This window comes from Phoxinus phoxinus (assembly GCF_949152265.1).
Source record: "Phoxinus phoxinus genome assembly, chromosome: 22".
Taxonomy (NCBI): domain Eukaryota; kingdom Metazoa; phylum Chordata; class Actinopteri; order Cypriniformes; family Leuciscidae; genus Phoxinus; species Phoxinus phoxinus.
This window is the reverse complement of record NC_136897.1, coordinates 18156244-18183892: the sequence shown is the minus strand read 5'-3', so window position 1 is coordinate 18183892 and position 27649 is coordinate 18156244. Positions and strand designations below refer to the sequence as shown.

The following is a 27649-nucleotide window of genomic DNA, read 5'->3' as shown; positions in this document are numbered from 1 at the left end:
ATTTTCACGACAACAGCGTTTTGGGGGCCTGAAAACGCAAGCTTTTGAAAATAAGTTTCATTGTGCAAGGTTTTGAAAACGATGCCTTTACCGTCTCCATTTAACAAAAACGTGAATTTGTGAAAATGATGACGTCATGCGCATGCGTAGGCTATTACATGGTCACATGATCCCTAACGATAAAACACGAACTGTCATACAAACCTTTCCCATTTGTACATTTTCATTAAAACTGGTCATAAAGGCTTTTTTTTTTTAAACTGTTGGCTGGTCCCCCTAATGCAGGTGATTTTAGGTTTTGACGGTCCTAAACCAACCCCCTCCATATAAACACGAACCTGCAATGCAGCTGCAACTGGCTAACTTCAAATCCATTGTGCTTTCTTTGTTGATGATAGCCTGCAGGCTGGGTACACTGAACTCAGTATATTTGTGCCTGAGGGAATGAAATCTGACAGTGCGAGCCCAGAGGAATATCTAGCAGCACACTCACTCTCACATCCAAGTGTTAACAGCTCCTGTCACCAGGAAAAGCAGCAGAGACAAAGCGTAAAGACCCAGGTGACTCAGAATTTCAGTCTGTTGATTTCATGTGATAGCAGAATCACTTTTACAGTCTGTCAGAGTCCTGTATTTACTAGGTTTTACCACCAGGGGGAAGTAAATGCATGAATACCAAAACCAGACAGAGTGATGAAAGTACATGGTAAACCAAAACAAGTTTTTGCTTCAGTCATAGCTAGGCCTTCATGGAATCTGTATCCAAAAAACTCCGCAGAATTGTTATTCAATAAGCTATACACATTCAAAAAGCTCTGCCATGTGTATCTCATTATTACATATTTTGAGTAGGCCTAGTTATATAGTATTTTTAGTATTTTAGCCCAATAGGCATGCACTCATATTTTGTGCATTTTGCAGAATAGATTTTGCAATAACTATGTTTTGTCCACATCTTGCATAGTTAGTCATATTGTTCATGGCGTGGTCAGAGGTGGATATGGAGGAAACAGAGTAGTGAGAGTGAAAGGATAAAACTCACTGTAGTGAAAGGATAAAACTCACTGTAGACATGAAGCATGGGAAACTAAAGAAATAAACTTAAGGAAAGGGCAAGACAGGGGGAGTGGTGGAAAGGAACTGATTAAAAACCATCTGATCAAGACCTCAGGCAGTCTTTCTCTTTTTCTCTTCACTCTCTCTGACTGCAGACTTTGGCTGTATGCTGCTGACAGTTCTAATTTCAAGCATCTAAATTTAACCTTCAAGATAAATGAACAGTTGAGATGAATACAGTAGGGGAGACCGGGGGCAATTGTGACAGGGGGACTTATAAAACACAAAATTTCTTACGTTTTTTTAGTCACCATGAAATCAAAATTTACAACTCTTATTTGTATTGTAGGCCTAAAATTAACAACTCTTATTTTTATGTAGGCCTAATGCACAATATTTATAAATTATTTATCTGTGCACATAAGCTTTTTTTTTATTTTATTTTTTTATTCACTTGCTCTCATGATCTTTAATCAAGAAAACACTTCCCCTACCTCTTGCAACTAAATCTGTTCTCTTTTCTGATGATGACGAGGGTGGGAAAATAACCTTTCCCCTCCAGCAAACTGCGTCAGTCACTCACATGAGATTGCAGCAAATAACAACGGTCCAATAAATTCCCGCCATGTAACTCCACAACAGGGAAGAAAAGACGATTGCAACTCCTGCATCATGTCGACTTTAAAGGTATGGGTAGGCAATTTTTCGGAGAGGCTAGCAATCGCGATTCGCGAGCTAGCATTGAAAGCATAAGATCCCACCCAGCTCCCTTCAGAGCGTCTCCAGCGTTCGATCCATGGTTCGATCGTTCGATCTCGTTCAAAATGAACGAATCTATTTTCAACTCATGTCGTAGGCTAATTTAAGGGGCTTTAAATGTTATAGTAGGCCCAGCCTACTTTTAACAGGCAAATTCCCCGAACGCATTCACCTATATTCTGAATTAAGAAATCATTTCAGATTTATTGCAGCTTTGATAGTGTTGCTATTGCATAAATTCGAGTCACAAACCGCTCCGAGTAGCTATCCAACTTATTTTTCAGGTTTAATACTTTTAATATTTAATATTTTGTATAATAATTATTGATTCTATAATTAAAATATAAATATATATATATAATTGTAAAACGTCTAAAAAAACTAGGCTATAGCCTACTAAACTATAAAAAAGATGCTTTCTGAAGAAGAAAAAAGACAGCCTATTTTATTTTTATTTTTAGAACAGCAAACTAAGTATGCAAGCTGAATTGACCAACAATGTAACAATAGTCACAGAGGAGAGGAAATGCATCTGTCATACAAACTTTGACAAGAAGTCAATGCAGCAAACTTTGTGAAGTCATCGGGCTAAAGTATGGAATGTAAAGTGCCAGAAGTAGCTCGTCTCTGACAGGCAAGGAAGTGCAAACAAAAAAACACTCAGGACATTTATATATAAACAAAGACAGGTCTGTTCTTAGACCATCCCTGTACATTCAGGAACATCTTTTACTTGAAGGTGGGACAGCACATGTCAAAAAAAAAAAAAAAAACTCTGTTTACTTTAGGGACCATATTCAGCTGGCAACAGGTGAAAAGGTCATTTGGGTTTTGCCAACATTCTCTGCACAGAATTTTTTTTGACATAAATGTATAAACATTACATACATAAAAAATACAATACATAAATGTATTATAAAACTTTGAGGTTCACTCTTATTTGTGGAATTGTGGTTAATATGATTTTTTTTTTTTGCCCCAACATGACATCATTTTATATTCAGAATGATCAATATTCAACTCAATTATCATTCTTTCTTATAATTTCATTATAAAAGTCTTTCTAAATGTAAATATTTACTATTACTTTTGGAACATATGTTTTCAATACAAAAATATTGCAGATAGATGTGTTATAGTCTGAAAAAAAAGAAAAATATAACTAAATGTGGCCCCAGTCCACTGATACAATGGCCTAAATGTATTCATTATTTTTCCAAACTAATGAATTAATCTGCCGAGCTGCTAATCAGCTTAAGAAAAGCTTGTAGAGACAGTTAGCCATGAGTCTGAGCAGACACACATGCTCAGCTCACAAAAGCCAGTAATCATTTTCAATAGACTGCATACAGTATTTAAGGGATGATAATGATGAGTATATACATTTTAGACCATCAGTAATGTATTAATTTATTACTCTGTATGAGGGTAGTGAGACCATATGCATGTTTTCTTTGGCAGAAAGGACAGCCGGTGTATATTTTTGAGCACATGTTATCAAAGATGAGGTAATCTCTTTTAATCTGTTTTATAGACCATGGTCAGGTGTCGGATAAGAGCTTAGACTACTCAAACAACAGATTTAAAATGTCTGACAGACCTGGTTTATAAAAGCATAGTTGTTGTCAACCTGAATGGATTAGGGATTTGTCACACCTGATAAAGGCGATCTTACACGTTGATGGGATCTGATCCAAAACAACCCAGGTATAGATCATCATAGGTCTGCCGTTCAGCTCAGGGCACCAATCCTTCTCAACTCAGCAGTCGGGAACATCATGTCCAGCTCAAAGGTCCAGACACCTTCAACATGTCCACATTCCAGACACATGATTCACTAGCAAGGACAAATAAGTCTCAAATGTGATGGATAGCACCATGAGATTTTGCACAACAGTGACAGAATAAGATAGTTTCTCCAGACGCGCTGTGTCAAGAACAGCTATAAAGAACCCAAATAGTAGTGATGGTGAGTATTAGCTCAGAAGATTAAGGCAGTATTGTCTGTTTTGCAGAAGAGAGTAAGTGTGGTTTATGCACAAGGTGTTTAATGTAGGAGGCAGGGGGAGAGAGAGCTTCAGATGGTTAATGCTCCACATATGGACTGCTTGGCAAGCCATGAACAGGTTTGCTTGTACTGAAAAGAGATGAAAAGGGATGGGGGGGTAGGCTGGCAAGAGAGTGCATCCATTAATTTAAAGTCACCATGAAATCAAAACGGACTATTCTTTTTTGTTTATGGAATATTGCAAGATTTATTATAAATTAATTATTGTACTGTACTGTTCAATTCAATTCAATTCAAGTTTATTTGTATAGCGCTTTTCACAATACACATTGTTTCAAAGCAGCTTTACAGAAAATGCATTTCAAAAATATACATACAAAAATACAGTTAGTTAATCATGAAATTTAGGGCATAACATATCGCCGGCGTTGGGTCGTCTCTTCACAGGCGTCGAGTCGTCTTATCACAGGCGTTGGGGCATCTGAAGTCTCCACTGTGCACATCATTTCTTTTTAAATGTGTGCCTTCATAACCTTTAATCAAACTTCCCCTCCCCCTTGTAGCAACATCTGTTCTCATTTCTTTTGTGATTACTGTATAAGGGCACCATACATTTTTTAATTGTTCGAGAAGCTCACTTTTAGATGCGTCACAATAGGGAAGAGTTGACTATTGCAATTTTAATTTTTTGGCGACTCTAACTCAGTTGAGTCACGTTTGGAATATAATTGATGATGAGAATTGAAAACATAACAGCTAATTATGATGTAGCCTATGTAAACAAAGAACATAAGGACCATATCATACACCTGGAGAAATGCGGCGCCAGGCGCAACGCAAGTGTCTTTAGCTAGTTTCAGCCTGACTCAGTTATCATTTTCACGTCTTGCGCCATGTTGTTTAAATAGCCAATGCATTTGCACCCATTTGTGCACCAATGGGCTGGTCTGAAAATGAGGTGTGTTCAGGCGTATTGTTGGCGTGTTTTTATTTTGAGGCAACAGAAATAGACTGCGCAATATTTTTAAAGGGCACATTAGTATGAGCCCATAGCCGGGTGCACAATGTGTAAACACTCTGCTTATTACACACACAGGGATGCGCAGCTCACACAAACATGCCAAAAATAAAAGGATTACAATGTAAAATATTATTATTGTTTACATAAAGATATGGTGGAATCCGGGTTGTCCCATAGATGGTCTGCTTGCGCGCTTAAACCTTGCCTGTTTCCTCTCTGGAGAAGCGTTCAGTCTTTCCGCTTTCAAATTCCGCCATGTATATAGCAATCCGCCATGCCGCGAGCGCAAAGGCAAAAAAACCTCAAAACAAAAAGTACAGCTTGAGAAAGTCATGTGTCAATACAGAAATAAGCGGCAGAAAATTGAGTAGGCCTAGTCAATTGTTGGACAGCTGAATAAATGTAGCATTTTGCCGTTAAATATCTGGTCTGAAAGATAAGATGAAATGTCAGATTCCTAAGAGAGAAGATGGGGAAGGTAGGTTAGGGAAACACCTGCGTGTAAAGTAGGTAAGACTTAATGAGGTAGTATAGGAAATGGAGGAGACAACAGTGCCTTTATGGAATAACATCTGCTTTTTTTAACATGACACAAAGCTGTGCGTGCTAAAAAAAGATGTCATGTTGACTTTGAAAGTGGATAATGCCATGTTCTTACAACGCAATTCAATAAGTTTCAGTAAACCTTGAGGCCAGAAAGAAGACAAAAACTTAGTGCGTCAACGGCACAGTCAACAGGTCCTTTTGTGTCTCTCCAGTACACGGAAGGTGAAGAGCTGGACGTCACTCAAGCATACAGATAAGAGATAAGATATTTTAAAGAAACGTAATAGTTTGCAGTAGCTATGGGAACGCCCATTGTACGCTGTATATTATATATAGATGTCAGTAATATCAAACTTAGTTAAAGTGACTTATCTCGCGCTTTGTTTTTGGAGGATTGCCAACAGCGCGTCAGAGCTCATGTCTGCTCTACTGCTGACACTTAGCAGCGGATGGTCGGATGTCTCATCTCTGAGAACAACAGATGAATACGCCGGACTTGGGAATTAACCCACATGGTTAACAGCACATAATGCATCGATACGGTTCGCCACCCAAGAGCTGGCTTGGACTTCGTTTGCTACTTGGTAAGTGGAATTTTGTCTGTGTTACCGGGCTGCAATAATAATGTGAGGTGTACCTGTATATTGGGCATATAGTTTTGGAAATGATGGAAACTAGTGCTAAAACCGCGTGCTGACGCGATAAGTTTTTAAGGAAGTCTTAAAGGGATCGTTCATCCGGAATTCCGTCGTTCATGTCCCAGTCACTTTTCCATTTAATGAAAATGAATGATGACTGGGATGTCAAGCTTCAGAATCATCATGAACGTATCGGAAAACTATTCCTCATGTGCACCATTGTAAGCCTGATGAGATTTGATTTCGTGCGTATGTGTTTTTTGTATTTTCATTATGAGTGACATACACTATTTTCACAAGTTTGGAAAGCATTAACTTGGGTGATAACCAGGTAAGGTAAGGGTGGTAACTTAGACTAAAGGAAAGTTTTCTCTTAGACTGCAGGTGTGCTGCAAGGGTAGATTGCATTTAGGTTGATTTTTCCAGATAAAAGTTATACCAGCTGATTTTACATGAAGTGGTTCCAATTCATAGATATTGACTATTATAATTAGAGGGTCAGTATTTATATTATTACATTTTACATGTACAAAATGTAAGGAAACTCCAAAAAGCCAAAGGAACTCATAGTGTGCAACTAGTTAATTTTTTTCCCAGTAAGATTGACCACAAGATCATTAATTTTTATATTCTTTTCAGCAATATAAATAGTTTGAAATCCTTATAAAAAAATAGTTTGACAGTGGAAACAAAGTGACTCTGCCAACCAAAGGAAATGCCTCTTATGTTCTGTCTGTGAGGTCCAGGGCCATAGTTATTAAATTCAAACTTCAAACTAACAAATGGGGCTTTTATGAAGCTCACAGTTTATCAGTGAAGCAATTGAGTAGTATTTCTTAAAATAATGTCAAATATAGTCTAAGTATTTGAATTTATGATGAAGAATACCAGAAATAGAGACCTGATTTTGAATAGGAGACGTTGCATGGAACTGTCTAGGCTATTTGGGAACTGTCACTTGGCTGACTAATTTGCCATCTAGCCTCCAAACCAAGCCCATTACTGGTTTCAGATAGTTTGCCACGTGCATGACTGTCCTAATGCTAGTGTTTTAAACAAAGATAAACAATGTCAGGAGATTCACAGATCAGGGGATTAGCCTAGTTATTATAATTGACTGTAGTAGCTGTCACACCACAGTGTTCTTTCATGTGTGGCCAATATGCTGGTGGTAACATATGTTTTACACGCTGAGTATTATGAGCTGAAGATAGGATGATGACGAGCCAAATGCAATGCTGCAGACAACATTTGGGTGTGGTATGTGATGATCATTAGCATTTAACCAAATTAATATTACTTGTATATTATATTATTACAATCTCGCTAGGGGTGTTAATGCACCATCGTAGATGGAGATCACAGATGGACAGTGGGTGTCTGTAGCAAATTTGTATTATTTTATGTCTTTTGAAGACTAACATTTAAAAAAATATATAAATTATATATTTTTATTTTATTTAACAAGTTAGTGAGATATACGGTATATCTAACACTAACTTGTTAAATTAATAGACAAATTGAAGAAAAATCTGACTCGTGAATAGACACTCATACTGTTTTATTTATCCGATTAAATGCAATTGAACCATGTATTTCTAAAGACATGCTAGACATGTAGTCATGCTTTTGTCTGCCACATAATATCTTGAATTATCTTCATTTGGTTGCTTTTATCAGTGAGATTATATGTGATTAACTTGATTAATTACTGATTACTCAATTATCGATGAACAGTCCTAGTCTTTATTTAAACTCTTTTATGTACTCAGAACCGTGAGTGAGCACAACAATACACCAGACGAGCTATTTGAATAGTCAAACAACAACTACAGAGCAATGCACAGCAGAAACAAGAATGCTATGTCTCGACAATAAAGTTCGAACGTAATTATTTAATGTAAAAACAGCCAGATGAAACAAGCTGTAATTATAAAAGACGTTTTTGTACACTAGCTCGCAGAGAGAAATGTCTAGGTGAAGATGAAAAGAGCTTTGTTGTTTGTACATGTCCCAGCGAATGATTAAGCTGACAGAGTCTGAGACTGCGGCATATTGGCTTGACTGCCACTGGAAGCCTGGTCATTAAAACTAACCCCTGCACGTCACACTGCTCCAAATCACTACCATATGGCTGGAAATGTTGGATCCCAACAGCTAAGACTCTCCCATGCTACTCTCTAATTTGTCAGAGCAAAATTAGAAATTGTGGGTGTTGTGGAGGGCACTCGCCAACTCTCGCAGCTATTCTTTTAATCTTTATCTTAACTCTTTCTCATTTTCAACGTTCTAAACCTGCTTTTGAGAGGTTATCGTCCTTCATTACTTGCTCTATATCATTGACTCTGGCTTGAGAGTCTGTAAACTATGATTTCTGCTTCATTGCTCTATATGATACTGTAACTTTGAGATGCATGGAGTTTGTGGGCTACAAGTAGGTGGACATCTCAAAAGGCAGCTTTGTATCTCTTGCCATTCTGAAAAGTCACAGGTCCAAGTCTCCCTCACATCCCAGCATGCACTTCACATGTGGATGAATGCAGCGCTTGTCTGGCGTGCTGTGTGGGTCAAGCCCCCCTCTTTTTCCCCCTTCACATACTGGCTCACAAAGTCCAAAGCACCCTGCCTGGAAACTTTAGAGAAATCCAGTATTCTGAGAACTTTTCTCCACAAGAGAAGCCACTCAAGTTTTAGTAGATTCTCTAATTTGGGGAAACATGAAGAGAAGTAATCATCTAAAGACTGATGTTTGGTTCAAGGAGTGAAGAACATCATCTCAATCTCCTCCGTGTTAACAAGTGAGATGTGGCGTTAGATTTATCCGTTGTGCTTAGATTGTGAGGCACGATGTTCTCTTGGCGGCGGCATGGGTCTTATGAACTGGAAACTCTGCCATGTACACAGAGTGAGTTGGGAGTGGAGAAGTACACCTGGACCTCCCTCATGGACATTACCCAGAAGTTTTGTGGTAGGAGATTTTAATTGACAGCATTGAATGGTGTGAGACAATTTGGTTGAATCATTATACATTTTTTGCTCCAAAGGTAATTTGCAAAATTTGTATAAGTTGTTTGTTTGTAATTTTGAAGATATTATATAAAATTGGATGGATAGGCTCTGTGTTATGCCATATTTCTCATGCCATGTTTCTTCTTACAACCAAATACGGTTTTCATATAATGACTAAGATTACAACATTTTTCTCAGAGGGCCTATAGTTCACCCAAAAATGAAAATTTTGTCATCATTTACTTACTCTCAAGTCGTTCCCAAACATGCATGGCTTTCATTCTTCTGTAAAAAAACAAAAAATATTTAACAAATTAAGATATTTTGCTAAATAATAAACCATAGACCATGGACTATAAAGCTTTGAAATGAACAAAAATCTTAAATGCATCATAAAAGTAGTCCAAAACAACACTAGCACAATTGTCCAAATCTTCCTAATAGTTTTATGCAAGGGATAGGCTGAAACTTTAATAATATAATAACAATATCCAAAATCTCTGTCCTTGTTGGGAGATTTTTTGGTCCCAATGAGGAAAGCAGTGTATAAATCATACTAAGAGTTTTTTTTATTTTAATGTAAAAATTCAGACAATTTTCTGTTATATAGGTTTAGGGTTAGAGGATAGAATATACAGCTTGCCTTGTACAGTATGGAATGTCCCCATAAAACATGACAACCCAACGTGTGTGTGTGTGTGTGTGTGTGTGTGTGTGTGTGTGTGGCTTCTTTCTTTTTTGAAACCTTTGTTTTGGCTTTGTGTGGAGAACCACATGTTTGGTGTGGTTTGTTTTCCAAGTAGTCAGAAGTTTTTAAGAGACTAATGTGACAGCAAAGTGCAGGGGGAGAGTGAGTTTTAGCTCGTCCATACTTACTATCCTTACCATTTAATCTGTGTGCTAATGCCCTATTAGGACCCACTTTGAATGACCTTTGCCTCTGGAAATATTTTGACTAATAACTCACTCTCACTCACTCTATCTCTCTTTGTTCATACAGTCAAGGAAATGTTTTTTTTCTTTCTGTTTACCTAAACCTTTAGATTTATTTTAAAGCTTTTGAATTTTTTTTAGCAGTTGTGCAATGAAGTGAAGTGTGTCATTTCTGTTCCTCTTAAGTCGGACCAAAAAGTTTCCCAAAGACATTGCCCATCTGCCTATGGTTACATAAGCAGGTTGTGCCTCCCTGAACTCACGGGATCGGTTGAGCTAATTTTGCAATGTCAGGTTCTGTCTAATCTCATTTAAGTCCAAAACGCAAGAGGATTAGTCAGCTAGGAATAAAGAATCAATGACAACTCCGCTTCCAGACCTTCAGCTGGTAATGTTTTGACATTCTCAGACTTTCCAAAACATATACTGGCATCCTTGGCATCAGCGTGGTGTTCCTCCAATGGAGGCAAAAGAAAACAAGTATAATATAAAATATTTCCGCTCTAGCACTTGAGACAGTAGATGTGCGCTCCTCAGGAACTTCAGCAAACAACTGGGTAAACAGAGGGGCATTAAAAACAGTTCCTGGCATTCTGCACATTCCTAACATAGAGGATTTTTAGGAGGTGCCCTCTACCTCTCTGACTAAAGAAGGAGAAACGGAATATTCTTCATCGAAAGATGGAGGTGACGTGAGATGGAATGTGTTGAGGATAAAATCTAGAGTTTAGCTTGGACTGTGTGGTGATGTTCTTCTTTTAGGATGTTGGAAAAGACACAGATGCCTTGATGAAGTAGGAACTGTGCACCTTTTAAATACCATGGTATATGAAAATATCAAACATTTACAACCATTGTATGGGCGTTCCTTTGACCATTTATTGATTTATGCTAAAATGCCCTTTATGCATAGATTTTTTATTGTTTTACTCTTATCATTCTTAAACTATTGTATGACATTTTTAAACTATGATAATCTGAATAAAGAGCAAAACAATCATAAACCATTTCAATATTTAGTGTGTGTATAAGTGTATTAAAAAATAAAAAAACTCAAATTATGACTCAGTCCATCAAGATTTTTTAAAAACTTTGTTAATAGAAAATTAAATGAACTAGTTTGGGTGTTTAACTTTTTCAAAACAAGTTAAGACTTTTTTTTTGCTTACCTTTTCCCCCCCCACAAGTTAATAAACAACCTTGTATCAATATACCATCACTGTAGCATTGTATACTTACTATTTTGTAAGAAATCAATCTATAGGAATGTTTCTCAGTAATACGTAATGTTGCCTCTATTTCGTGTCTATGCTGTTGATTATGTTGTTGTCTGTAATCATCCATGGCTTCTGTTCAGCCAGTTTAGAGGTGGCAGCATTGCTAGAAAGGAGAATGAGGGGTGGAATCAATGAAAAATCGTGCACTTTTTCACATTAAACTCTGTGGGTTTCTAGGTAAGTGGAATACCACTGCCCTCACTGAAAGGAAAATCAGCCAGTCTGCCAGCAAACTTGTAATGTCTGGAAATCTTAGATTTCCGCCAACCTTTTTCGCTCTGTCTGTTTTTCTCTATTTTTCCTCTTTCTTTTCCTTTTTGTGTTATTGTCAGTTCTTCAGTTTTCAGTTAATCCCTTCCTCGAGGTTTGTCATTTTAATAATCTCTCCTGGTACCAGTTAGTCTTTATATTATGACTTGATGACATGGCTGAAGGAAAGGATGCCATAACTAACTCAAGGTAGCCTATATATGTTGTAAAGTGAAACATGCTATTTTATTTGATCAGCATATCATGCAATTAAGTAGTTGTCACAAATTGTATCATTCTACTAGCTCTTGTTTGTGGTTCTCAGTTTTTTCAATCGCTCTCTCCTACATATCCCCCCAGCTGCCTCATCTATTGCTGTGCTGTATTGCTGTTATGTCTTTTGGCTCATGCCCAAGGACATATCCCCCACAGGCTCTCTGTGTTCAGAAGAGTCCCTCCATGTTACGAAATGTCTCAATCATATTTATCTCCTTCATTAATCTCCTCTATATTACTCCTGGATACTTGATACTTCCATATAGAGCTGTTCAGTTTGTATCCCTGTTTTTCTAACGTTTTTAAATGGGGTTTTAAAATGTTTTAGTTAGCTTTGTCCAGGCTGAATTTTTTTTGTTGTTGTCACGATTCAAGCGTTTAGAAACACAATTTACGAGACAGTTGTTGTCAGATTTCATTGAGGATTTCAAATGTGAAATTTAAACGTAAGCTTGGTGAACAGTTTTGGAGAATTTGATGTTTAAAAGCTGCACTTGTACGCTCGAGAGAGATTTCAAAGATGGCCGCCGAGTGAAATGACTTTATCTTAAAGGGACTTTGGTAATATTACCACAGACCTTATTTTACTTATAAATCCAATATCAGCATTTTGGAAATATATACCATAGGAAATTCCCAAGGGAATCTATAGCAATTAGCCTCTGTGCGATAACGTTGTTCGTCAAATCCAGTTGGTGCAGGTTGGTCTCACAGATTAGCCATGTAGACCAAAAGAAAGCTGCTTGTTCTGAAAGCTGTGCTTTATACATTACTACACTATTGACAAAGGTCAATGAACCTTTTTTGTTTGTGAAATTTGACCGCACCTTTCCAATTTGACCTACAAATTGACCTCACTTATAATTCCCTCCCACATACAGTTGACCTTTAACCTCTGTGTGTGTGTGTGTGTGTGTTGTTTCAGGTGAGAAACCTGCACAAGAGGAGAAAAGCGGCATCTTGTGTCAGCATCCCATCTGTCCTGAACGGCAGCTTGCTTCCAAGGTAAGACATCATATTGTATCACACGGTATAGGAAAGCCCTGCAGGGGTGACTCAAACTGGTAAATCTTCACCACTTAGTGTTTTCATGAACACTTACGGACAAAAAATCTCAAGTAAGCCTTTTGCATTTATCGCATGGAATATTCCAGGACAATAATCATTTGTCATCATTTGCGCTTAGGGAACTGACAGGAAAAACAAAAGTTTTGTTTGTCTTTGTGCTGTTGAAAGTTCAGTGGCGAGAGGACGGATGTGATGTTATAGGCGGCATTTCACCGGCCTTCTCCTGGGAGTCTGGGGATGCGGGTATGGAAAAGTGAGATTACTGCGCGCTCGTTTTCGTTTATGAGGCTGTTCGCACATAAACACACTTAAACAAAACACATTATGTCTCTCCCTTCCTGTCTTTCCTCTCTCTCCCTTTATACGCTGTCTCTGTTTACAATGTCTCTCTCTTGTTGTCCGTTAAAATGTAATACATCTAGTCTGGTGACACTTTTTTGATTGCTTTTTATTGTCATAGGTTCATTGCCAAACTGGTTTAGCTTAAGAGTCAGTGTCCCTCCTTCTTTTAAACATCAGTCACTCACATTTTTTCCTCACTGGCAAACCCCGGTGCCTATTCATAACCCACACTTTCCACTTTTGTGTTTTAACAGGTGTTCCTTTACCTTTAAAATGGTCAATTACAATGCTGCCGCAGTAATGTGCTGATGTATTGGTCTTCAGGTTTAATATAAACAGTGTTTGAATTGGATAAAAACAGAGACCAGTATATATATATTTATAAATAAAAGAAATTAAGTATGATCATTTGAATTTGATGACTCTATTGACTAAGGTTTTATATAATATTATTATTATTATTATTGAATTTTTTTAATCTGTTTACAATGTAACAGGCTGCCACAATAAGGAATTATCACCTGGCAATTCATATGCCGGTATATAAACATCACATAGAAACAACTGAAGTGTGGCTTACATGCAAGTCAGATAGTTATAGTTCATATTTGAATGGGCAATTATTGGTCAAAATAAAGCAGATAATCAAACCTGGCTTGTGAGACTAACAGTATTTTGTCTAGTAAGACCTAGGAGGCCATCTTGTTGAGCAGGTACAGATGAAAGTACTGACAGTTTTTTGTTTGCAAGTATAGTTCCCGGTACCAGTCTTCTTCAAACATGTGGATACAGATAAACCCTTTATAAAGGAAACCGATAAAGTTTGTTTACACGGAGCATGTCTGATTCATTATGGGACATCACAGTGATGTTTGCTTGTTTTTTTTGGTGTCCCACATTTCCTGTCTGCACAACTCTGCCAGTGTCCTCTGAACTTTAGTGAGCTTTTGAAAAGAGTCTCTGGGTAAACACTTCTGTTTCTAGTCTTCTCTGATCGAAGCCAGACTTGACTTAATGTACCCAATGTTTTTATCTGAACCAGGAACACACTTATGTCATTACCCTTAAAATATGGAAAGATGAGAGGAACTCTTGTTTATTTGAAAAGAACGAAGGAGAGTTTTCAAGTGTGCGTATGCGCGTGTTTATGTTTTGAGGTCTTTGTGGCTCATCTCTTGTGGGCTACAAGTTTCATGTAGGTTTGTTCTTCCTGTCTCCTGCAAGGGGTCAAGAGGTGAAAATACACAAAGATGATGACGATAGTTTGCTGTTGACGTTTAACTGCTCATCCTGCTAGCTGACATTTAAAGGCGAAGTTTATTTTTTCAGTGTTCAGAAACTCTTATCTCAGAGACAACTATAAGTAAGCAATTCATAGATTATTTCCCCTGAAAACAAGTGGAAATACGGTGACTCTGTGGCGTTTTCCAACCATTATTCTGTGTGTTTGATTTTGAGCATCCCAACCAGCAAAAATGACTCAACCAATGGCATGAGTTTGGGGAAGGGGCTATGTGTTTTTCTGACTAATGGTAGCTAGTAGCAAGAAATTACACAATTCAGCTTTAAAGTCACCATGAAATTAAAATGAACAATTCATATATTTTTATGCAATGTTGCAGTATTTATTATTATAAATTATTTATATGTGCACATAATTATTTTTTAATTCATGTGCCATCATAATCTTGAAACAAAGTAACTTCCCCTTTGCAACAACATCTCTTCATAGTCCCGACTCCCGCCCTACATTTATTCTTGTTCGAGAAGCCGTTCGACTCGGATATGTCACAATAGGGAAGAAAAGAATATCGCAACTTCCGTTTCATGCCGACTTTAAGTTTGTCTCTTTTCATGTGTGTAAACATACTATGTCGCAAGCAAAACTAGATCCATTACAGATTAATTCAACACAATATTAACAAAGAACAGGATCTATAATATTTTAACACAGCATGAGAGTTTGTGTATGTATATGCCTATTTGCTTGGATAATTTATGTGTGTGTGCGTTTTCATGCCTTGTGTGCATGTGTAAATGTGTGCGTGAAAGTTGCGAAATAGGCCGACCGTCCTCTTCCCTTACACAAACACAGACTAAACAGTGACTGCACTATAATATACACAGACATTAGCAGCTGACTGTAATTTGTGTTGTAAAAGATGAATGTGCTGCTAACCAAGACACTACTAAGCTGGAGCCAGGACAGAGTATTATGGGTTAGCAGATTGGATAATGGTGTCTTTCAAACACTTTCTTCATGAAAATACCAGAATGCCACTCTGTCACAAGGTTGCCAATGTCTTAGCTTCAAAGGCTTGATTTCAGTTAGAAAAGTAGGTTAATTGCTTTTCAGTCTTCAATAATATATTTAATCTGTTGGCTTGAGGTTAACCTGGCATCCCGTCGCGATGGATTTTCCTCACAATGTAATTTTAGAGGCATCAAGAAGCTCACAACCATGAAAAGAGCTTATAAAAAGAATCGTTCAACCAAAAATGAAAATAATTTATTCATATGTTCCAAACTGGTGTGAATTTATTTCTTCTGAGGAACACGATATTTTGATAAATGTCAGTGTTTTTGTCCATACAGTGAAAGTCAATGTTGTTTGGACCCAAAAAGCACTGCATAATACCTTCTTTTGTGCTACTCTTCCTTTAAAAATAGTATGTTCTCAAACTTGTTCACAGTCGTTAACATGATTGAAAGTATTTCAGCTTCTGCAGCAGATCTGTGCTGTTTCTCCCCTGTCACTGCTTTATGTCTCTCTCAGCTGAGTGTGAGAACAGACTGAACTCACACCTGTAACACAATGTTTCAAGGACAAAAGGTTTGAAAAGTGGAGTAAATCAGTGTTCGTGGAATGCTTTGGATTGTGAAGCCTCACTAACACTTTCGACCACCAGATGGAGCAATAATACTCACTTTGTGCATGTGGGCTTGGAAAGCCACATGGTTATGGACAAAATAATTTAAATGCAGATTTTACCTTTAATTTAATAAAGTTTAATTAAATTGAATTACAATTATTTTAATGATTGCAAAAATTATTAATATAGCTACTAATATTTCTGCAGAAAAATCAAACTATATATTTATATTTCATTTGTATCTTTCTTTATTTTCTGTTAAAGGTGCTGTATGTAAGTTTATGACTGTACTAAAGCATAAAAATACCATAATATGTATGCAGATATTTAGTTCACATTCTCGTTTATCTGAAAAACAATGCTACAGCCATTTTTTTACTTTGAATTGTGCGTTCCGTGTCGGAATGTCTGGGTGTTTTTTTTTTTTTTTTTGGGTCTGCGCGATAACACACGTAGCCAATTTACCCAATAGTATTTCACCACCACAGGTTGCCATTTGCCTGAAACACACAGCATATTGAAACCAATGAACAAACTGGGTCAGAGATTGCAGATTCTACCCGACCTTAAAAGCCTCCGCACCCATCTAAAAATCTCTATGAACGGGAGCATATTAAAACGCGATATCAACTCATTATAAATCAATAAATCAACTTACAGCTTCTCGCATTCCATTGTCAATTGCGCTCGTTCCTGTTGCTCAATCTGGCAACCCGTGTGAGTGTCGAGTCTGAGCAGGAGGGCTCTCTCCAATATTTTGAATTTGGACTGCAGTACCTTTCAACCGCTAGCTGTCAATCTCACATACTGCACCTTTAAGTGTGTAATTATTTGGATTTTAAAATACTTTCATATCACATAACCATAAGTAATACGTTTGCAGGTTAAATTCCCGAAAAGTACAAACACTTTCTCTCTGTGCCACTATTCTGTTAGTTTGTTTGAAAATACTGAATAACTTTTCCCGGCAACATTGGCTCAACCAATGGTGTAAATTTGGGGCGGAGCTATCTGTTTGAGTGACCAATGGAAGTCCTTAGGAGTGTTTTGTGAAACCTTTTGGAAACAGTCATTGTATACAATACTGTTTCATCCCACTAATGGAGGTAGAAATGATAAAATTCAACTTAATGAATTGATTGCATTTTTTCTTCCAGTTGTTCTCTCATCAGACAACCTATATTACCTCTCGTATTTCATGCTGTACTAGCTGTCAACATTTAAGATCTCTAATTCTTTCCTTGTTTGCTCTCTTTTGCCAAACATAGCTCTCCGCTCTCTCATTCCCTCCTTTAAAGGAGACCTCTGATGTCACCAGGCAGGAATTAAGACTCTAGATGAACAATAAGGTCACAATGCATGACCCGTAAGGTGTAAAATTACAGTCTTTTTCAGCTCTGCATCAGGTATCGAAATCTTCCTCGCCTCAGGCATAGGCACGTGTAATGACGACATGCTTCAAAATAAAGCCAAATGTCAGTCGGTTTGATGAGCATGTGGGATCAATGTACTATTTTTTATTTATTTTTTAAAATCTGAACATAATATATATCTTTATATATAAACAAAGGAGAAAACGATTCTATTTAAAGTTATTACGGTATATAATATAAAATTAAGATCTTAAATTAAATGAGATATTGTTTAGATACTACATATCATACTGTATAGTATGTAATTTACTAATGTTTACTCAGAACCTCACCGTGTGACCCTGTTTAACCCATGAAATTGTTTAAATGCTTGAGTGCTTCCCGTCATTCACTCAGGGAAAAACAGTGAGCTCACACTTGTAGTCCTCTTACGCATCCCAGTCCTCATAAGGGAAGGCCGAGAGATGTGCCCACAGAAAGTTGTTGTGGATTCAGAGTTGAGTAAAAACAGGAAATGGATACAAGTGTGACGTTTAGCTGTTGGAAATGATGACACTTCTGTCTCCCCATGTTTCTGAGAGAATGCCGTCAATGGGGCATGCTTTGCCTGACCCGTCAAATCCTTGGCTGTTTAGTTTAGTTTTTGTATAGGCTTGTTTTTTCTGAGGTCATTAATGGCAGATTATACGAGATCTTTGAATGCGAGAATGTTTGCATATTGTTGTTATTGTGACTTTAAGGCACAATATTTTATGAACTAAGTCATCATTAGGCCTGACATCAGCCTGCTATATAAAGCGCTGACAAAGAAAGAGAGGAAGGATGAAGAGAGTAAAAAAAGGGGGTTTTGATACTGTAATACTCTGGATTCGGTAGATGTAAGCTCAGCCGCAGGCTTCAAAGATTCTGTTTTCATGTAGGATATCCTGACACCACATGACCCAGCCCCCTGCAGGGGTGTACTATGGGAAGAGTCTGAAGTAGATGATGGCAGGAGACAGTTGGTGACGGAGCGCACTGGCATATAGAGGAATATTGAGCAGAGTCGCACCGTTCCGCTCACATGCTCTGGTTGGTGAAGATATGAGAGAAATGGTTTGGAACAATTTGTTTGTGTTTAATGTGTTTACGGTCACTTCTTTACTAGCGTAATTCGTGTTTACTGACTGTTTGTCTGAAACCCTCTACCTCCCCTGGATCCACCTGCATATATAAAAAGACAATTCAAATTAGATAATGATGATGATTACGATTAGATTATGAAAACTTTTAAATTACCGTAGAATGCACATGCTAACTAGCTGCTAATCCTGACAAATTTCTGTCCTTCCCAAGTGGCAGGAGCTGTACTGTACTTATATGTTTGTCATATGGTTGCCTTAAAGGGAACAGATGGACAAGACTAATTCTGCATGATAATCTTAAAATGCCCCTATTTTAAAACTCCCGTGCCGATATATTGTCTTATCACTAATATTATACATGCATGCATTTGTCTAAATACCGCAGGTGGCTTCTGATCTAAAGTACATTTCATCTAATCACTGTAGTAGATAGATGACAAATGACAGAACTAAACATGAGAACAGGGAATGAGAATATGCAATGAAAGATTATAAGTGAGGCAGAGCTTTTGTGTGTTTGTTTTTTATAGGGGTGGTTGGACGACTGTGTTTGCGCACGGCAAAATCAGTGGGAGCGGGTGTGGCTGGAAAACCGCAACTCTTTAACACCCTCTTTTAGATCTAGTCGGTACACACAGCTGCTCTATCTGAATCACCTACATCACCACACACACACAGACTGTTCAGAAGCAGCCAGTAAGAAAGGAAGGAAGCAGGGGAAGTGGAAAAGGGGAGAGAGGGAGAGCAAGAAAGGGGGGTGTTGGGCGCCCAAAGCATCGAGTTGTCCCGGGACTCTACGTTGTTCGCTGACATTCTTACGGACCGCGGAGAAGCTGTCACTTCAGTGGGGAGAGAGAAAGGCAGGCGCTCACAGACGTGCACACACACATGCGTGTGACACCAGTATCAGGTGTGTGTCATAAATGCATTATTGTATGTTATTTCACGGCGGCAGCTGAGGTTTTATGGTTGTTATTAAAAAGTCTCCGAGCTGCGTGAAGCGCAGCGTTTTTTTAACACAGATGTGTGAAAGGTCTCAGAGAAATGAGGCATAGCCAAACTGATGACAGAGTTACAGTAGTGCTCTCTCTCTCTCTCTTTCTCTCTCTCTCTTAGTTATCTAAGAGGTATCTAAGGTTTTGCTGTGTGCTTTCGTTCAATGACTTTTTGTTCTGTGTCCTGCTGCAGTGCTTGTTAGATATTGCATTTGTGGTCATTTTAATAATTTTCTTGTGTAAAATCTCTACAATGACCTTTAAATGTGTGCGTGCACTGGTGTGAGATTGTTTGAGTTCTGCTCAGGTCATGATAACTGCGAGGAGAGAATAATAATGGACTTTTTTCCAGTCCTCTCCAGGCCCTTTGTAAACGACTTCACAAGACAATCACAAGCTGATTTTATAGACGTGGCATTCTCTTGAGATCATGTGGGGCAAAACTAAAGATGGATTTTGCGCTCACAAGGCCTTGTAAACGTTACTGTGCCTTTTGGCTTACAGCAGAATGATCGCCTAAGATCTTTACAAAAAGATGTTAATGCAAGATGTTAGTGTTTGTTTTTTAGTAATTGTTTCTTAAATGAATATGTTTGTTTTATTTACTTAAATTAAATTGAATGTTATTATATCATTTATTTTTTTAAATGTTATGTTGGCCATTTGCATTGGACATCGAACAAACACTAGTTAGTGTTCACAGATACTTTCTCTCATAATCAGATTTATATTATTTACAGATGTTACATATATACATACATATGCACAGTATATATATATATAGGATGCAGCATGGGTGCATTACATTTATCAAATCTGATTGTAAAGTAATTTATAATGTTACAAAAAATGTATATGCAAAATAAATGCTGTTCTTGTGAACTTTATTCAAAGAATCCTGAATAAAATGTATCATGGTTTCCACGAAAATATTAAGCAGCACAACTGTTTTCAACATTGATAATAATAAGAAATGTTTCTTGAGCACCAAATTGGCATAAGATAATGATTTCTGAAGAATCATGTGACTGACTGAGTGTAATGGCTGCTGAAAATTCAGTTTTGACACTACAGAAATGATTATTAGCAGGGACACACCTGAGAGATTTTATATTGCACACATTAAGATGCAGCAATTGTTGCTGGATTTATGATATTTTTCCTAACTTCGAAATTAATATAATTTTTGTGTACCTCACAATTAATATGTTTATAAGTATGAAACAAATATGACAACTTAAAAAGAAGAAAAGGCATTGTTTCAGCTTTCGGAGTGCTTCTCCTGGCTTTCAAAATAATTTTTCCTTACTCTAACTCATTGCAAAGGCATTTCAAATAAGAAGACAAAGACAAAAAAGTTCCAGGTAGGATAAAGTAATAGTTTGGCTTGGTAGTAGTTCCTCTCAACCTTATTTAGCAGCAATCTGGCTTTATTTCCCCCCAGCTGGAAGCTACTTTGGTAATATATACATAAAAAATTGATCATGAATGCAAATCTTCACATTTTCAAACTGCTGCTTTTGCGATTATATAACCTCTAGAATCTGCCCATTTTCCTGTTTCTTGTCTCCTATTGTTTGTTGGGGTTTGCTGGCACATGCCCTGTGTCTTGCTTACTCACTTCTTGTGATTTTCTCTCAGAAAGTGCTCAGGCGCTTTGTCAGTACCTCAGCATTTGTTTTGGCACCTTCAGAAGGTTTAGCTTGAGTATGTGTGCTTGAACATATTTTGAGTGGTTTTCATTTGCACCTGAACTTGTTTGAGAAGTACATAAGGAGAAAAATCACTGCTTTTCATATGACGGCTCAGTTTTTGCATGACTCTCGCTGTCCGAGTGTGTGCTGCTTCTGTTGTGAAGCATATCAAGAGAACAATAGAAGGAAGCACACAACCAGGAGGTCTTAATCCCTTTCTTTTTCTATCTTTCCAAACTTTATTTCCTGCTGCTGTTGGTCTTATGGAACTTGTGTTTGAAATGGCCTTTGGTAAGAATGCTAATGCAAATTCATGGTATGTTGAGCCTTATGGCAACATAATGTTGCATAATAGCACAGCAGGGTGTTTCTTGAACTTTTTATGTCCCAAGGGTTGATTTTTTTTTTTTTTTTTTTTTTTTTTTTTTTTTTTGTCAAACTTTCAACTTTTTTCTTTTTGTCATACAGTATGAAGGTCACATTAAAGTTATGGAAAGATCATACCATGTCGATATAATATTTTTGTAATTCCTTTTACATGTAGAATTTATTTAACCATTATCTTAATTAGGCCCAGGCTTTATTAAACTAAGGAAATCATAAAAATGCAGATTATTGCATTTTAAAACCTTTGAGAATCTCTGAGTCAGAAAGAGTATGAATATACACATTTGGAAATTGTTAGAGGACAAATTAAATGAGCAAGTAGAGTGTGAAAATTGCTTTAAAAAGGCTTTTTTATTATTATTCCCAGGGCCAGAAGTGCCCATAGTTGAAGAAGAAACACCCATCATCATTACATTTTGAAGAAATTTGTGTTTTGGTCATACTGCCAATTATATTTGGATTTCACACTTCTGTGTTTTTCAAATTTGACATTATTAATTTATGATTTATGCCTCAGGTTTGCCACCACCCATCGTGTCAGAACCTTAGAGACGGCAGCCCACTGCACCTATGTGAGTCATGTGACTCAAACTGCCATCCCGTCGCCCGTGATGGCATGCTCTTTGACAGGCACCCACGGTTTGACCTGCAGCCACAAGGTAAAGCTCTCTCTATCTGTTCTCTTTTTCAACCTATCACATGTTTCAGCCAATTTAATGAAAATAGCTGTCAGCTGCTCTCAAGACAAGGATGACACTTATAGTTAATTCTAATTACCAGCTTCTGGCAGGATGTTAGAGTTGCTTTTCTTCCTCTCGCCCACAGGCTCCATCCTGGCCCGGAACGTGTCCACTCGTTCCTGTCCACCTCGCACCGGCCCCCCCTCTGACATGGAGGACGGAGAGGATGGATGCTCTGACCTAGGGTCAGTTCTTTTTCACATTTATCCCGAGATTCTTGCATCCATTATGGGCACAGGCTTGGGTTTGTTATGATGAAAGAGGAAGTCTGTGTACTTTCCAGTGGCGTCATCCCCTGGAGAACATCTGGGATAGGATTATCTATTCCTTTTGGTGATCAAACAACTTTAGGAAATGGAACGAAGAGCATGAATCTGAACTCTTGAGTTTGCAACATTATAAATTAATGGGTACAAACTGTTTTTGACAGGCAATGTAAATTACGCTAGTAATTCGATTCGAAAGACTAAGTAGCCTTAGCTTACGTCAAGTCTAATTTTTGGTCAATACGCACACGGGAGTTAATTCGTTCACTAAGAATGAATTAACTCCCAAAATAGTTTATTTGCACATGCAGTCTGCATTGTTTTAGTACGCAAGTCACTAAAGTAAAGATGGAAGTCAGGTAACATTGCAAATACGTCCAAAAACTGAGGGGCTGTAGCGCACTTCCAAGGTGGCTGCAGGATAGTTAATAGATTTAAAATAAGAAGAAACAGCTAAAACTAAAAATAATGATGTAAGCTGAAATCATGTTTCTTTTTTGTTTGGATATACTGCATGAGGCGATTTTAAAAAGTGTGATTTCTAGACCTGGAAAGTCATAGAAATGAATACAATTATTGAAGTAATTAAAATATTGTATAATGCATGTATATAAAATAATTATAATAATCATGTAATCACAAACTAGAGAAGTAATTTATGAGGAAGACCATGAAGAACATTAAGTTATTGGAATTATGGAATTTATTGTCTATAATTATTTTATGTAATTATTTTAAAATATTGCTTCAGCTAGTTACTGTAAATAAAAAGAACCACTGACCAATTTGTGCATTACAATTACTAATTTTGCAGGCCAGTTCTGAAAGCGAAGTGGTGGAGCATGCAGCAGACTACCTCAATCTGGCAAACTTTGCCTTCTCCAACATTTGATTCTATAATCAATAAAATATGTAATCAATAGAAAACTTTTCGTTTGCCTCCTGCTTTCTGTGGATGGCAGTAGTGCATCTTTGAGCTAAGGCACATTACGCTGTCTTTGCAGCCTAATTTACATAAATCAAGGTCAAGGTGTCTTTATTAGTACCCACGGGTAAATTTGTTGTGCAGACAGGAGATTCAGCGATCCATACTTAAGACAATCCAATAAATGGATTGTGGTTTGTGCTGAAATTAATGACAACGTCTAGTGCCTGAATTATGTGTGGTTGGTGAAAAAGATATATATTTTTTTTTTAACAAAACATGGCATTCATTGTAGATTCAATCATTCCTTGTTTTTTTTGTTTATCTCAGGGATCGCAGGAGTGGAGGAATGAAATTGGTTAAAAAGAAGACCAGACGCCGACACACAGATGTAAGAGAAGAATAAGGGATCCGATTTTTATTAAGACTGTGTGCCATTTTTCTTTCTCATTTAGTTTTGCTGGCAAGATTTTGGGACTTGATTGTACCTCTGAGTCAGTGCTCTTGACCTTTCTTTGTCTGAAGATTTAATCAGTTTGTATTTGCGATAACTGTTTTCCTAAAACATAAGCTGATTGTCCGTTCTTCACTCCTGTAGGATCCTAGCAAAGAGTGCTTCACTCTGAAGTTTGACCTTAATATTGACGTCAGCATGGAGATTGTCCCAGCTGTGAAGAAGAAAACCTTGAGGTGATTTGTTTGCACCCCTAGGTGGCGCAAATAAGCAAATCAATGCATTTAGAATCATGGATAGCTGACCTTTTAGCTTTGTGTTTCAGAGAAGTCCTGGGAGCCGTGTTTGAAAGAAAAGGAATCGAGCTGTCACGTGTCAACCTGTTCCTAGATCAATCCAATACCCCACTTTCACTGGGATTTGAAGCCTACCGCTTCGGTGGCCACTACCTCAGAGTACGAGGTAATGTTCTCCTTGCAGTACTTCCAAGCACTATACTGTAAAATCAATAGAAATGACTGTCTTTTCATGTAAGAGCTCATATTAGAGAATCAATTACAGTATCTCTTTTCACTCATTTTCTTAATGTAGAAATAAAGATATAACACTTTTGCTCATTTAAAGGGACAGTTCACCCAAAAATGAAAATTGTCATCATTTACTTACCCACAAGTTGTCCCAAACATTTCTGAGTTTCTTTCTTCTGGTGAACACAAAAGAAGAAAGAAACTCATACAGGTTTGGAACAACATGAGGGTGAGAAAATGACAACATTTTCATTTTTGGGTGAACTGTCCCTTTAATTTTGCTAACAGTTGCAGATTATGAACAATAATGATATTTAAAGAGTGAAAGAAAATGTATTGGACATTTACTGGTACTCCAGCAACAATATGCATGTAGACAGTTCTAATGACTAAATCAAAATCTATATGTATATAGCCACAGTCAGAATGTATTCATGTGACATCACTTGATGATAACTTTTCAGGTAAGCATAAATGCCCATTTTGTGTGTGTGTGTGTGTGTGCAGCTCGACCAGGAGAGGAGCTGAGGGTAGAAAGGTGTGTGAAAGACCCCCGTTCTCTTAGTCTGCCTATCATGAGGTCCTCCAGCACACGCAGTTCCTCTACTGACCGAGCAGAGCATGGCTCTCTGGGACGCCGAGAGGCGGCAGACATACTAGTCGGCCTGGTAGGTCACTCTCTCTTTATAGAGGAGACCGGGGCTAGTTGTCACAAGAGAAGTTTCATGAATTGTTTTGTTATTTTAACTCTTTAGATTTTATTGAAAAGCCGTAACGAGAGGTTCCATGGTGACAGCTTACCACATTTAAAGTGTACCTTATTTCCTGGGCATTAACGATGAAAACGTATAATTTTATAAAATATTTTAATTAAATAAAAAGTATTTAAGGTACACTGCCATTAAAAAATCTAAAGTACAGTAAAAACAGAAATATTGTGAAATATTATTGCAATTTAAAATAACTTTTTTATTTTAATATATTTTAAAATGTAAATTATTCCTGTGTAATTTAGAAATGTAAAATGGAAAGTTCAAAAGAACAGTATGTATTTCAAATATAAATTATTTGTATCAGTGTAAAAGTCAAAAAGTTTAGGCATCCTAGCTGATTAAATTAATTAATTTCTTTAAAAACAAAAAATTTTTTACCCCAAACTTTTGAATCCAGTATGTGAAAAATACTTTAAAAAAAAAGCTAACCCTGACTCTATTCACCAAAGTAAAAAGTGTGTCAAACAGCCCCAGTCTCCACTTTATCTTTTTCTTTGTCGCTCTCGTTCATTCTAGCATTTCTATCACATCCAGTTACCTTTCCTTCATCATTTTACTGTTCTTGTAGGAGTGTACAGTACTTGATCACAGTACTTGAATTTTTATCATCTGAAACCCATCAATTCCACCCATTGTGCAAACACGATTGCGACATGTAATCACGATAAATGTTTTTTCCAAAGCTAAGTACTTACCACAAACCCTGTGAATGACTGAATTATTGTTTTGTGACTATGTTGTGTTATCACCTGTTACCTATTCCCAGTATAACTCAGTTAGAGACCACAAGGTTTCTAAACCAGCCACCCTTTTTTAGGATCATATCAGAGACACGTTCAGGGTTGAGTTTGTTTAAATACAGGGATGTGTCTCGGAAATCCTGATCACACTGCCAAAGGACTCGACTTCCACTTGAGCAGCATGTGCCAGCCTGAGTGTTCAAGCTCAAAATCAAACAATAAACCTTCCCAATAAAGTAAACACATCATTGCAATGGACCCTGTATGAAATTTCTAATGTGTTCTTAGGCCTGTGCTGAATTCACCCACCTCCATTTCCCATGGAGCATTTGCATACGGTATCAAACAGGAGCAAAGTTCAAAGCTCATGAGATTTTATTTCCTTGTGACCGTCTGAAAGTTCTGCATCCTCAGCAGTTCAGTTGAGCACAAGGTTAACCGATTTCACCCAGGATGTCCCCGATGGAAAGTCCTGTGGAATTTGTCGAAAAGATTGGCTTCTTTTTTTACTACCTCCTTTTTTTTATCTTTCACAGGAAAGACACGAATAAATTCATTGATACTTACCGTACATTTATTTTTATTTTTAAAGAAAGACTGGCTTCTGTAATTCAACCATATGTATTTGTACTCCTTCAGTCCTCATACATACTGATCCTGGTTCAATTTGTAACTAAGATAGACAGGTGCAGTTTACTCTAAAGATGTAATGAAGATTGTGTTTCTGTACTGCAAGGTTGCTTTTACTGTACTGAGGTCAGATGGGTACTGTGTCTTAGCCGGTCAGGTTTACATAACTAGCCATAAATGTGATTGTCAACCCATAGAGAAATGATAAGATAATGCCCGACAGCCTGTTATTTCCATCTTGAAATACAGTCGTGTGTGACATCTCAGCGAAAGACGACACAAAGTGAAACAGAGCTGCCTGGAAGAGTGGCAGGAGGTTTAGCATTGGCACCGAGATCAAAGGTCAGATCAAAAGACTAACACACAAGCAGAGAGAAACAACACGGGAAGATAGAGAAGAAAAAGAAGAGCAAAAAATCAAGAATCTTTTCTTCAACAATGCCTCATCTTGAAGAGGACTAACTCATTTTCAAGGTATCTTTAATACCGGATCTACTGGAACCGCGCCATCTGGAACATTACGTCTTATATCCTCTTGCATGGTAAAGAAACCCGTGCCAGCGTGGAAATGTTGAATTTCCGTCAGAGGACATGGAATGTGCCCAGCATGTCAACATTCCCAGAGGTTCCAGGTGGAATGCTGATCCACTACAGTCCTCTGAATGAGCTTCCTCGGATTCATGCCCACAGGGCTCACACTACGGGGTTGGTGGCCGCCCGCGTGCAGCGCTTCGAAGCTGTGGACGCACCACCTCCCAACCCCAAGCCTGTGGCTACACCGACCCCTCCTAACAGCCCCACGAATCCACCGGGAGATACTAAACCAGACATCAAGGTAATGCTGCAGTATGCAGGCTTAATATCAGTCTCAAATCCTCTGGTTCAGGAGAAGATTGCGGTTTATTTTCTCTATAAAAATATCAGGTAAATAGAAAAATATACCAATGTGGCAACATTTAATTTGCT

General features: G+C 37.6%; 1 protein-coding gene across 6 annotated transcripts in view; it reads left to right on the top strand.

Moving 5' to 3' along the window:
• Positions 1-1619: 1619 nt before the first annotated feature.
• plekhg5a (pleckstrin homology domain containing, family G (with RhoGef domain) member 5a) overlaps positions 1620-27649 on the top strand; it is a gene marked incomplete at its 3' end in the record, with an annotated part of 38023 nt that continues 11993 nt past the window's right edge. Inside the window, exons 1-10 of one of the 6 annotated variants that reach the window (XM_079596854.1) lie at positions 1620-1743; positions 5519-5612; positions 5783-5974; positions 12698-12777; positions 22146-22287; positions 22454-22553; positions 23890-23950; positions 24158-24249; positions 24339-24475; positions 25048-25208. In XM_079596854.1, coding sequence (XP_079452980.1) covers positions 5920-5974; positions 12698-12777; positions 22146-22287; positions 22454-22553; positions 23890-23950; positions 24158-24249; positions 24339-24475; positions 25048-25208 — 828 coding nt within the window. In that variant the 5' untranslated portion in view covers positions 1620-1743; positions 5519-5612; positions 5783-5919. Of the gene's footprint in view, positions 1744-5518; positions 5975-8806; positions 8997-12697; positions 12778-19210; positions 19463-22145; positions 22288-22453; positions 22554-23889; positions 23951-24157; positions 24250-24338; positions 24476-25047; positions 25209-27649 lie in introns of those variants that run through there. The other 5 variants (XM_079596853.1, XM_079596856.1, XM_079596852.1 and 2 more) reach the window with 5 other exon arrangements.